Source organism: Seriola aureovittata, chromosome 22 (genome assembly GCF_021018895.1).
Source record: "Seriola aureovittata isolate HTS-2021-v1 ecotype China chromosome 22, ASM2101889v1, whole genome shotgun sequence".
In the NCBI taxonomy this organism is placed as follows: Eukaryota; Metazoa; Chordata; class Actinopteri; order Carangiformes; family Carangidae; genus Seriola; species Seriola aureovittata.
Genome location: NC_079385.1, coordinates 16,599,152 through 16,611,047, shown reverse-complemented (window position 1 = coordinate 16,611,047; position 11,896 = coordinate 16,599,152). Strand labels below are relative to the sequence as shown.

Here is an 11,896-nt window from a genome sequence, read left to right as displayed (position 1 = left end):
AAGAGACGATTCAGCTTCACTCCAGAGCAGTTTATAATGTCAGCGTCTTTATCACGTGTCACCAGCAAGAGAGAAGCAAAGAGAACAATGGAAACAAAGTGAAGTTTAAATGTCTGAAAGCTCTTGAGGTGATTTGATTTGCACAGTTTACATGGCACAAACAAGAGACAAGTTGCAGACATGTGCAGCCTTAAATCCCTCCTGTCTTAAACCCTCCAAACCTTCAGACCTCCATCTGAATAAAAACCCATCATGGCCATCTGCTGGGTGCTGAATCCAAGCACTTGACTTGTGTCAATAACCTTTAATGGTTCAAATTTGGCCCTTTAGAGGCCAAAATGGTGCAGGGAGTTGCAGGGGTGTCAATTGTGTAATTGCTGTCTTAATGAGCTTTGGCAAACAGGGATCACCTCATCAGCAGCACCTCCAGTGACGAGGGTGAGGTGGGTGTTTAGAGGAGGGGGTGGGGGGTGGCTTATACCGCTGTAATGTGAATTCACAGGGCTTGAAATGTTACACCTTCCTTTGCAGCTGGGCTGCATCTGCAACGCTGTTGTCTCCACCGTAACAATTGGCCTGCATACTCCTACAAGTGGTCACCCTCCCTTTCTGCACAGTTTGACCAAACAAAACAGTCTCTCTTTAATGTTTATGTCTTCATAGCAAAGTGTCACTTTGATGGTCACGATGCCTGCAGGCCGCTCGCTGATGAACCGAGCTAAATGAAGCACTTACAGCTGTGTAAGAACGGGCAGTGTTGTGGTTAAAGCTGCAAATGTTCTGAAACATTCCCGAGCATTGTATTCATCACGGCCTTGCAGGACAAGGGCTGTTGGAAGGAGAGAGTGGTGATGAGTGGGAAAACACCAGTAAGTGCAGATGTGGGAAACTCTGCAGGGTACTGGGGGGTGAGGAGGCAGCGGTTTGGGATGGGGCAGGGAGGGAGTTGAGCTAACCCCAGCCTGCCTTCTGGCTGGGCCAATGGGCCATGGTAATTAGATCTGGCCAATGTGGGCCCTGGGCTCTGGCCTGGGGGCATATAAGGGGGGCCCGGGGCAACAGACCCCTCATATCACTCAGAGGTCTCCTCTCTCTCTCACCCCACTCCTCTACCCTCCTTCCTTCCTTTGTGCCCATCACTCCATCCATTCAGACTCTTTTCTTCAACGAGCCATGGATGTCTTCTCACCATCCCAGGTCTACTACGACAGAGCGTGTGCTTCCTCTCCAGACAGCCTGGAGTTCGGCCCCGGCATGGAGCTCGCCGGCTCAGAGGAGGACGAGCACGTCAGGGTCCCCGGAGCCCCTCACCAGCCGGGACACTGCCTGCAGTGGGCTTGCAAGGCCTGCAAGCGCAAGTCCAGCTTCGTCGACCGCAGACGGGCCGCCACCATGCGCGAGCGCCGGCGGCTGAAGAAGGTCAATCACGCTTTCGAGGCGCTGCGGCGCTGCACCTCGGCCAACCCGAGCCAACGCCTGCCCAAGGTGGAGATCCTGCGCAACGCCATCCAGTACATCGAAAGCCTGCAGGATCTGCTACGAGAGCAGGTGGAAAACTACTACAGCCTACCTGGAGAGAGCAGCTCCGAGCCCGGGAGCCCGCTCTCCAGCTGCTCTGACGGCATGGTAAGACCTCTGATCCTCCGCTTCCTCATGCAAACATCTGGTTGTACAGAGTCCTGTTGTGGCTGTAAACCCAGTAACATGTCCATCAGAGAAACGGGGACTACTGCATGTGAGACAGGACTTCTGCTTGTAGGAACTCCACCCCAAAAAAAAGTCAGAGTCAGAGTCTGTTGCCATTTCTCATTAGCATGTAGATCATTTCATTTCAAAGCAAAACCTGGATTTCCAATTTACAAACTTTATAATCAAATACGGCAGTTTTGCAACAACGCCTCAATTACCGCGCTTCCTCATGCATATCATACAAACATCTCTTCTGCAGTCTCACATGTATCTTTATTCCCTGATGCTTGTTATTACAGGTCAGATTAGTTTCTCTGAAGGTGACTGTGTATCAGTTGATGCATAAGAGCTTCTAATGCTGGATGGGGTAATGGCTTTCCCACCACCGGACACTTTATAGCCCTAATAAACCGAGCTAAATCCACCGTACTGAAGTCTGGCAGGAAAAACTGGGTGCTTTTCTGCATTCCATCCTGACTGCATGTTCTGCGCCGCTGCCAGGATTTTCTGCAGATTTACTAGGAGAAAGTGTCATCTTGCACAAACTGGTGTTGCTTCCACTGATACAATCGATTCGCCACGCTCGGAGCTAGGGTGGGGGGGTGGGGGGAGCGGCGGGGGCGCACACTGCCACTTTGGCTTTAAGGTATATGTGAAATAAAGAAACCCATAACTTTGGAATTCAGGATTTATTAGCCCTGTCCAGTTTATCATGAAGGGCATTGGTTGTTTTTGCACTCTTTTTCTTTTCTGCCTCTTCCTATCCCAGATATATTTATATCATATCTGATCTGTCTGCTGCTTCTTTTCTTTCTTTTTTTTTAAGTGTTTGCAAGAATTCAAGGCTAAATTTCGATTTCTCGTTTCCTTCCAGGCTGGCAGCAACAGCCCAGTGTGGCAACAGTTGAATGCAAACTACAGCAACAGCTATTCATATGCAAAGAATGGTAAGACCTCTCGACAGTAACAGCAGCTTGATATGAATATGACATGTATTCCTGCCAGCACTTTGCTTTTAAAATCAAATTTTCGAATGCTTGATGACTTTAAACGTCCCACAGTGCCAGAAAATTAAATGTAAAAACAAATTTTAAAAAATGTAATAGTTCATATGTGGCATCCGCTGATCCCAGCTCTCTCCCCCTTCTTCCCATCAGAGAGTTTGGGCGGCAAAGCAGCCGGAGCCTCCAGCCTCGAGTGCCTCTCCAGCATCGTGGACCGCCTGTCCTCGGTGGAGTCCAGCTGTGGACCGGCCGCTCTGAGGGACATGGCCACCTTCTCCCCCGGCAGCTCCGACTCGCAGCCCTGCACGCCGGAGAGCCCCGGGTCCAGGCCCGTGTACCACGTCCTGTGAAAGGAAAAACCTTCTCTGGATATTTTGCCACAGGCGGCGTTTGCGAACAGGAAGAGATAAGAACTGGTTTTTGTGTGAAGCTGAAGGAGACTCAGCAGAATGTGAGGACCTGTGGCAAGAAGCTTTTTATATTGTACATGAGACTGTAAATATGTAATGTAAATGCCCATTTATTCTATACATGCTGTTATACCCAATGAGACGTATTTAATAATGACAGTTAATGTAATGTTGCATTATTCCAACATTAAGTGGTATTTATGCAGTGTTATTTCTTACTTTTCATGTTGTTGTGAACATTAAATTTTTTCACTGTTATGTATGAACGTTTAAGCTTTTTCTATTTGGCTTTTTTTTTTGAAGCTCTTCTTCTTCTTCTGTTGTTTCAACGCATGTGTTCAAGAAACCTAACAAGCTCCATTCATCAAAACAAGGTTAACAGACATAGTAATGTGTCTTAGTTTACTGTTTTTTTTTTTATTAATACAACAGCTAAATGAATCAGTTAAGATCACAATCAATCCATAATCAACACACATCCAAAAATAGGTGGTTTCATATGAAATAAAAGGGGGGAAATTATTTATTATGTGTCATGCTCAGGGCTCGACTGTCTCCAGCTAACAAGGTGTGGAGATCACATTAGAAACTGATAGAGGTCAGCTGATACCATTAATCATCTGACACGGCTGTAATCACACACGGAGACTGAGGCGCACAAGACGTTACAGCATTTTATCCAAACTTTACATAAACTCACAGTAAATATAGTAAAAATAAATTAAAATACTGAAAACATTTAGTCCGTCTTTGATCAGGTTTTATTCTCTATCTTGCTTTGATGTGTTTGGGAGTGTGTGAGTTTGGAGGAAGGTTGGGGGGGCAGCATTGTATGTGTGTATGTGTGTGTGTGTGTGTGTGTGTTTGTACCTGTTTGTTCTTTCCTGCCAAATGTGAGTCATCATTAACACCCTGATTAGACCATCAGCACTGAGGTTGGGAACAAATGGCCTTTAATTGTACTTATTGTGTGAGTGGGGGGGAGGGGGGAGGGGGGGGGGTCATGTGTGTCATACTGCATCATTTCTTTGATCAGGTTGTCTGTATTTGTTTTACTTCATGTAGTCTATTGAGAGGAAATACTTTTTTTTTTTTTTTTTAAATCACAATACATACAGTGAAAATCTATATTTCTTTTATGGTTATTGTTTCTATGATTATATTTTCCGCTCCCCGCCTCACATTTCTTTTCCCATTATGCTTTGCTCTAATGTGCTCCGTCTGGGTTACAACTGCAAAAACAAAAATAAAACGTCCCCCATTCCTCTGAAGTTCTTTTATTTCTGTTTATTTGCATTTATTCTTTTATGCAATACATCTCATCAAAGTTTTAAAATGTATTATTATTTCCCCTGGCTTCAGCATTGTTTATTATTGCTTGTAGTTTTCCGACTGTTGCTCTAGTGTTCAGTGGTGGAAAGTACGATAATGAAGTACTTACTAACATAATACTTATAATCCATCACGTTTCAGGAGGAAAGCTATATTTTTACAGCTATAGTTACTCCTACAGCCACATCACATCACATCACAAGATTTTATATATAAAATATAAGAAGAGATCATAAGTATAATTTATTTCTTTATACAAAGTTAAAATTAGCTTAAACTTAAATGTGTCAGTAATAATCTCATGATATATAATAATAAAATCATGATAATAGTTTTCACTGTTGATACTAATTCTTCCAGCCTTTTGCTCATAAGTAACATTTTGAACACAGAACTTTCACTTGTAAAGGATCTGAAAACCTCTTGCACCAGCCTCACATTAAATCCTCCCCTCATGAAGCCGATAATGTTCAGTTTTTACTCAAACTGTTGGAGAAAAAGTGTTAACATGAAATACAACATTCTTGTATTATATTACATACGTCTCAGCCAGGAGTGCCTAATAAACTGGCAAGTGAGTGTATAAAATGTGAATCGGCAGAGTAAAATGGCACAAAATAGAAATACTCAAATAAATAAAAAGTATCTCCAGTGGTGGGGGGAGGTATAATTGTCCTCTGCTTGAGTTAAAGTAGCAATACTGCAAAATAAAAGTACTCCATTACTAGTAAAAGCCCTGCAGGGAATATGAAAGTATGTAAATGTATTTAAAGTATAAAAAAGAAAGTATAGATTAGTATAGCTTATTATTGCCAGTGCATTAATATGGTAGTAGCATTGTGATAGTAGCAACAATGAACTACTGTAGTTGTATGTAAAATCATAATCTGTACAGTGAAGATGTTAAACACATGTAGTGGAGTGAAAAGTACAATACTGTAAAGATAAAACATGGGAGGTTTCACTGGGAAGTGAGTTATCTGGTGAGGCCATAGGCCTGCAAACTAATCTAACACTTCCATTCAAAAACAACACTCAGTACACATGTAATCTGTCCATGTACACATCCATCCGTGCATCAGCTCTCTCTGATTCTCACTGCAGGAGAATGACACTGTCCACAGGCGAATACTCACGCTTCAGCAGAGCTCTATCTCTCTGCTACGGCTCTATGAAACATTGCGGACATTCCAGCGGCGGCTTGTATTTCACTAACCTCTGTGGCCGCGTTCAACGCTCCAAATGTCACTGATGTCATTTTTCCATGGCTACTCTGCGGTTGTGATTCATGAACTGCTTACTCACCGAGCCCCACAGCGTCAACACGAAGCACATGGAGAGCTCAAGGTTGTCGAGGTCGAGCATAAAGAAATAAAATTCACTTATTTTTTATTTATTTGTCATATTTTAATCTTGATAGAGAAAGGAGATGGTTTATCACTTAACTCTGTAATATCAAGACTCAAAGGCCAGCACAGCCATTCCTGTAGTACTCAGTAAGACCACAAGAGAGAGGTGTTTCTTGTATTTCCTTCATTAACACTTGACCAGCCACTTCAGCCTCTGTACTTGGACTTAAATGATCAATATTAACAGTCAGGGTCACACAGGGGTGTGTTTCAGCCTCTAAATGATCATGCTGATATTGTGTCTATTGAAGAAACAGTTATTCAGAACCTCTTTTCCACAGCTCTGAGGAGGATGCTGAGCTCATCCTGGATGTTTAAACTGAGGTTTTTTCGGGGGAATTAAATCTGCCCTCTGGCAAAAAAAAAAATCTGTGATGTGGTTGCAGCTGCAGAGACAGGAAAGACGTGGTATAACGGATGTGCGTTCTGTGGATCTAAACCATTAGAGATGCTAAAGCGAACGCTGCGTTTCAAGCATTTTCGATTTGTTCAGTCGATGAAACAGCTGATGTTTTGACGATATCACAGCTCAACGTCGATTCTTTCATATCACACTTGGAGTGCAGTAAGTCTTGATGTTTATTGCGCTGAGTGCATGAAGCCAGAGGAGACACAGTCCTCAAACCAGATACGTATGAGGGGTTGATTAAGATATCTTACTTTGAAATTCAAACACAGGAATCATAGTCATTTGCAAGACAAACTTAAAAACATGTTTTTGTTTCATTTTCATTTCACTGATGTTGCCCAAATATAAAGAAGTTTAGTCGAGCAACTCATTTTGTTTTATATTGTCAGAATTTGATCTGGAGCTACATGGATGCAGCACACAAAAAGATTTAGAAAAAATACTAAAAAATAATAAATTAGCTGCCACTGAAAAGAGATATGTTTAGCTGAATGCTTCTTTATGACCTTGGTCAAAATAAATAAATATCTGTAAAGTGCACATTGCTGTTTTTGGAGGAATTATATCACAGTAATATTGAGGGTGTGAATGATCAGACCAGCCATTATAAGGTGCAGCGGAGGTGATGTCACTGTTAGAGGCCTGGAGAATCAGGAGTGTTAACACACAGTTTGCTCAGTGCTATTTCAGGTCCAGAGGTGTAGAAAGAAAATCAGGAAGGTGATGAAAACTATTTTCACACCTGTGACACATTAACACGTCTCTCAAAAAGCAGATGAAAATATCTATTGTATTGCTTTATCATCTCTGCCTCTGGAATCAGAGATGAGCCTTTTGTTATCGTGACAGATGAAGACTTTATTTTCACTTTCTTTTCATGGTGGTTACTACATGATCCTGAGAAGGTTTTACCTTCAGGCCCTTTTCTACTTATTAACAGCCACACACACACCGGCGAGGGATTCGTCACCTGCGCTAACGCCACCTACACTCTTGAGTTTTGTCACTTCAGGCTTTGGTCATCTGCTGTAGAAGTGGCTATTTGCTGGAGAAGAGCTGTAACCAGGGTTTTTATTGCACGAAACACCGTGTACAACACATTGCCGGTAAAAGAAACGACATCGCTTAGTGCTTCTACTGTGAGTTTAGTACCTCCCATTTACAGGAGTCCTTTTTATTAGTTTCAGTGTCTGCTTGGTATTGAGCTAACAAAAGGACATTGACTTTGTGTTCCAGGGCCAAGAACCTGGAAAAGCCTTCAGAGGGACTCTTCACTACACAAGGTTTCATCACTCCAGCTTCAGCAGCTGCACTTAGATCAAGGACAGGTAATAAGTGAAGAGCCGTTATGTCATCATCAGGAGAAACAAAGAAAACAACTGCAACTCCTAATTCTAAATCTTTCTGATTCTCAAATAACGAGTCACGTGACCAGAGTACAGTTCATGGTATGACCCGTGGCATTGTGGGTCAGAATTGTCTTTGATTTTGTTTATATTTGTGTGTAATGTTGTTAATGTGACTTTATATGAAGAATGTGAAACGTTTTCCATATTTTTTAAATCTGATTAAGATTTTTGTGCGTTAACATGATCGGGCCTGTTCATTGATGGTTACTAGGATATTAGCCATGTGTTGGACCACTGTAGCTACAGCTTTTATTATATGAGCATTTCATGGGAAGATTCCTGTATCTATCTTTAAATTTGAGCACTTTTAGGGGAATAAGAAGGAGAAATAAGCAGGTATACGATGGTGTAATCTATTAAACACGTTTGACTGGGCAGACTAACACTGCCTCACTCACTCTGCTGGACTCTGTGTTCCCTCCAAAACCTTCCTCAGTAAACAATATTTCATCTCTTTAGGGGAAGGGCTCGGACTCAAACTTGGACTGACATTCAGGCTTTCAAACTTTAACCAATCTACATTTTTTATCTGCTGATATTTTAAATCAATGCTCCTCTGGGTGTCAAACCACTAATGTCACTGGTGGTGCAGCACTGAGATACGAATAAAAGGTCGACAGAGCGTTCACTGTACACAAGCACATAGATTTATTTATACAAATATAGTATGTATAACAATTGCATATCAACATTTGTTGTCTTTTTTTTTCTTTTCTTTTTTTTAAATCTTTACGGTAAGTACAGGACCATCAGCTTCAAAAATGCAAGTCAATTAAGAAAGAGTACCTGTGATTTAAAGATACAAAAAGGGATCTGTCGTATGTCGATGTTCTGCTTGACGATTGAGTGAGGGACAAAAACTTCTGGATATCCTGTAAAACCTGAGCCTTAAAGTCACCTAATATAAAAGCTTCAGCATTAAGTGACCTTAAAGTGCTGACAGGTTATTTAGGAAATGACGATATCTGGCAGCGTGGCACGTAATATGCATGTAGAAGACGTCTGCTCTGCTGGGCTTGTGCGATCGGATGTATAATGTAGATCAGAACAGATAAAAAAGTAAAAATGAATCTTTACATCAACAATAAATCTGTGATGCAAAATAAATAATCCACAACATTTTTATGAAAATGCAGCTTAACAACTTTTCATTCGCCGTTCTTAACTTACATCTGGTCGCTCCTCGGAGGGAAAAAATAAAATAAAATAAAATAAAATCCTCTGGCATACAAGAAACAATTATGTGTTTTTTTTTGTTTGTTTTTTGTTTTTTGGTTAGCTTCGGATAAAGAGAAGAATGGCCTGAGGGTGAGAGTCTGAATGGTGGAACAAAGAGAAGAGTGCCTCCTACGGAAAATGAGGACGAATCAAAAGAAAACACGAGACGGTATCAAGAAACACAAAGCGATTTCTGGCAATAGCGATAAGAAAAGAAAAAACAAACAAGGAGCACTTAGCACCAAAGATGGAGTGAACACAGGCCTGGCAGATCACCACTTTAACCCAGGCTCAGAGAAAACAGGTTTCCCTTACAGGTACAGAAGGAAAACAAAAAGAAGCTAAAACATTGTACTCAGTCTCATCGTAGCTCACAATGATTGTCTAAAGAGAAAACAGATTCACATAAACTATGTGCTAGTTATACAACTAATATATCTTAAATAATAATCTGCATGTTTTAGAAGGAATACGTAATAATATTTTAAAGGAACAATAAAACTTTATGTTAAATCTCTCATCTCATAAACTATAAAATAGAAAAGTCTGAAATATAAACATAAATCTAGCGTATTTAGATTTAATTCATTCTTGTAGGACACGGATAATATTTCTGAGGATTGATCTGAACCTCTTTGTTACTATATATCTTCTGGATAAATCTCAGCTGGGAGAAGCTTATGAAGTCGGCTAATTATTGCACATTAATTGTACATGCCACCTTGTACGTCAGTAATCTATTTAAATGGCATAGAAGGATAAATCTGGACTGTTTAGAAGCTGCCTTACAGTGCATGGAAAAACCAGATTGCTTTACAGTGATTTACATGTTGCACCCATCCCGTAAACTCTGCATCTACTGTGAATTTAGTCAAATGAAAATGAAAAAACTGAAGAATGTCTGTTATTGCTAAATCTACAAGATAAAAAACCTTTTTTCTTGCTACAATATAGAAGGTAAAAAAGAGTTCACGTTTATCCAAAACAGGACGAATTTGACACAAAAAAAAGAAGAAGAAAGAAAGAAATCAATGGTCATTCATACAGAGACACAAGCACCAGTTGAAGAATCAATAGAAACACCACTGTACAAATGATATCTATGGCAAAATGGCGAAGGTGCCAATGGATGTCAGTAAGCAATCAAAAATGGGTGACTGTAAACAAAACAAGGAACACAAGAGTTTCAGTAAGAGTCACAATCGGAGGGGAACAACTTATAAAAGGGAATACAAAGTTAAAATGGACGACCGTCAGCGCTCGCCTCCCTCAAAGCACCAATGTCGGGACACACGGCTCTCTTTGTTTTTGCTCAGTAACTGTTGGTACACTGGAAGGGAGAGAGAGTAAGTAAGTAAAAGAGTCTTTTACTTGTAGGTTTTTTCCTCCGCGACGGTGCGTTTCCTTTGGGTTCTTCCTCACACACAAACAGATGGTCTTTGAGATCCACCTCTTTTTTTTTTCTTCCCTCCCTCCCGCTCGCCTTCACTTCCTCTTCTTTTGGAACAACCTGCCGATCATAAGGAAGAGAGAGAGAGAGAGAGAGAGAGAGAGAGAGGGAGACAGAGAGAGAGGAGCTGAGAGCGATGCCTTAAAGCTGGCTGGCGGTTCAGTCTTAGAAACGGCGTGTTAGAGAAAGTGGCATCAAGCTGAGTCCTGATGATCTCACTAAATGATCAGAGCTTGGGATCCTTGTGAATCAATCATCCCCAGCCTTTAATTTCCCTGGAATACAACAGATCCATCTGTGAGCCTATCAGGGTTGCCAACTGTCGTGCTTTTGGAAGGAGACTCCCGCTTTTCATGCGCCGTTTGATGCCGTCATGCCAAGCAAATGTCACGGCAAATGCAAGGAAGGCCAGTCCTTGATGTAAAATATAGCTCATACACATCTGAACATCAAGCTTCGAGATCGGTTCATAAACGTGACGGAGATCCCATCTTAAAGCGAACCTTTCTGCACCAGTCACCTGGCTGCAAATGTGCAGCCCTAAATTTTTAAATAGGGCATTATATATAGGCTATATTCCTGTCAGACCTTTATTTTGAAGGCTACACATTAACACTTACAGTGTTGTATTTTCTGCTTTAAAAACTTTCTGATATATTTTTTATGGAAGTAAATATATGTTTAGGTACAACTCCTACACTGTCCTATGTACGGGAATGATGTTTGTGTCAAGAGGGAGTTTTATTTTACAAACAGCATGACCTGCACTTTGCTAGCTTTACTTCCTGTTTTCGCTCTGGCCTTGTCTGTGAGAAGGTATGCTTGCTCTTCACTCTGTTTACTTCTGGTGTTTTCTTCTGTATATGTGATTTAACGTTGGTTTAAAGTTGCTGCGTGAGGGAATGTGTGGATGCTGGTTCGCTTTGCAGCTGAGGTTTTCACTCATTTTCATCCATTAATCTGCTGATAAGAGGGAAAGTTTGTGGAGGCATGTGTATGGAAGAGCAGCTGATTAGCTTGCAATGCAAGTGCAGTGTTGTTGACACCATGTTTTGGTAGCGTGGAGCACTGAGTCGTGGTGTTACTGTACGCGGGCACGGACCGAAGCAAGACCATGTGAATTGTGAGGTTGTGCTGGTGCCGTTGCCGGTGTCTTGCAATAAACAGCAGAAAGACAAACCGTGTTAACCATAATGCAACACAATGCAGTTATATCCACTACACAGGCTCTAAGATAAGTGAGGTGACTACAGAGGCAGACTTGGTAATGGAAAACCAAAACCTTATGTCGGCTCTAAACTCATTTTGAAAATGTATGTTCGGTCTGGCTGATGTGGTTAGAGCCACTAAATGTTGCACATAAATATTGAGGGTTTCCTGCAGCTTTTATATTTTCAGGCAGGTTACCTTGCCTGAAATACAACAACATCAGAACAGTTAACAGACTTGTGTACATATATATCAAACATGTATATTTAATGAATGACGCTGTTGTTTAGATCATCATCTTCTATCTAGTGGCAACTATTCAAATGTGGAAACGTGTGTGTGGGGGAGGAAAGAGTG

The 11,896-nt window shown here is 41.4% G+C and overlaps 2 protein-coding genes across 3 annotated transcripts in view; one reads left to right on the top strand and one right to left on the bottom strand.

Annotated features, from left to right (window-relative positions):
- The first annotated feature begins 878 nt into the window (after positions 1–878).
- myf5 (myogenic factor 5) lies at positions 879–4,084 on the top strand. Its single transcript, XM_056367835.1, has 3 exons — positions 879–1,626; positions 2,564–2,636; positions 2,847–4,084. The coding sequence occupies exons 1-3, from the start codon at positions 1,009–1,011 to the stop codon at positions 3,041–3,043; spliced, it is 888 nt and encodes a 295-aa protein (XP_056223810.1). The 5' UTR covers positions 879–1,008; the 3' UTR covers positions 3,044–4,084.
- A 4,202-nt stretch (positions 4,085–8,286) lies between these two features.
- Positions 8,287–11,896, bottom strand: part of lin7a (lin-7 homolog A (C. elegans)) — a 34,919-nt gene continuing 31,309 nt past the window's right edge. For both annotated transcript variants that reach the window (XM_056367793.1, XM_056367792.1), the window contains exon 6: positions 8,287–10,390. Coding sequence is in view for 1 of the 2 variants with exons in the window: in XM_056367792.1 (XP_056223767.1) it covers positions 10,366–10,390 (25 nt within the window). In the remaining variant the exon portion in view is untranslated. The remainder of the gene's footprint in view (positions 10,391–11,896) is intronic.

Excerpts from the sequence above, each read along its gene's own strand:
- myf5 (XM_056367835.1), top strand. The coding sequence starts at position 1,009 with ATGTGGGCCCTGGGCTCTGGCCTGGGGGCATATAAGGGGGGCCCGGGG. Across the intron at positions 1,627-2,563 it reads CCAGCTGCTCTGACGGCATG|GCTGGCAGCAACAGCCCAGT; the intron begins GTAAGACCTCTG and ends GTTTCCTTCCAG. Across the intron at positions 2,637-2,846 it reads CTATTCATATGCAAAGAATG|AGAGTTTGGGCGGCAAAGCA; the intron begins GTAAGACCTCTC and ends TCTTCCCATCAG.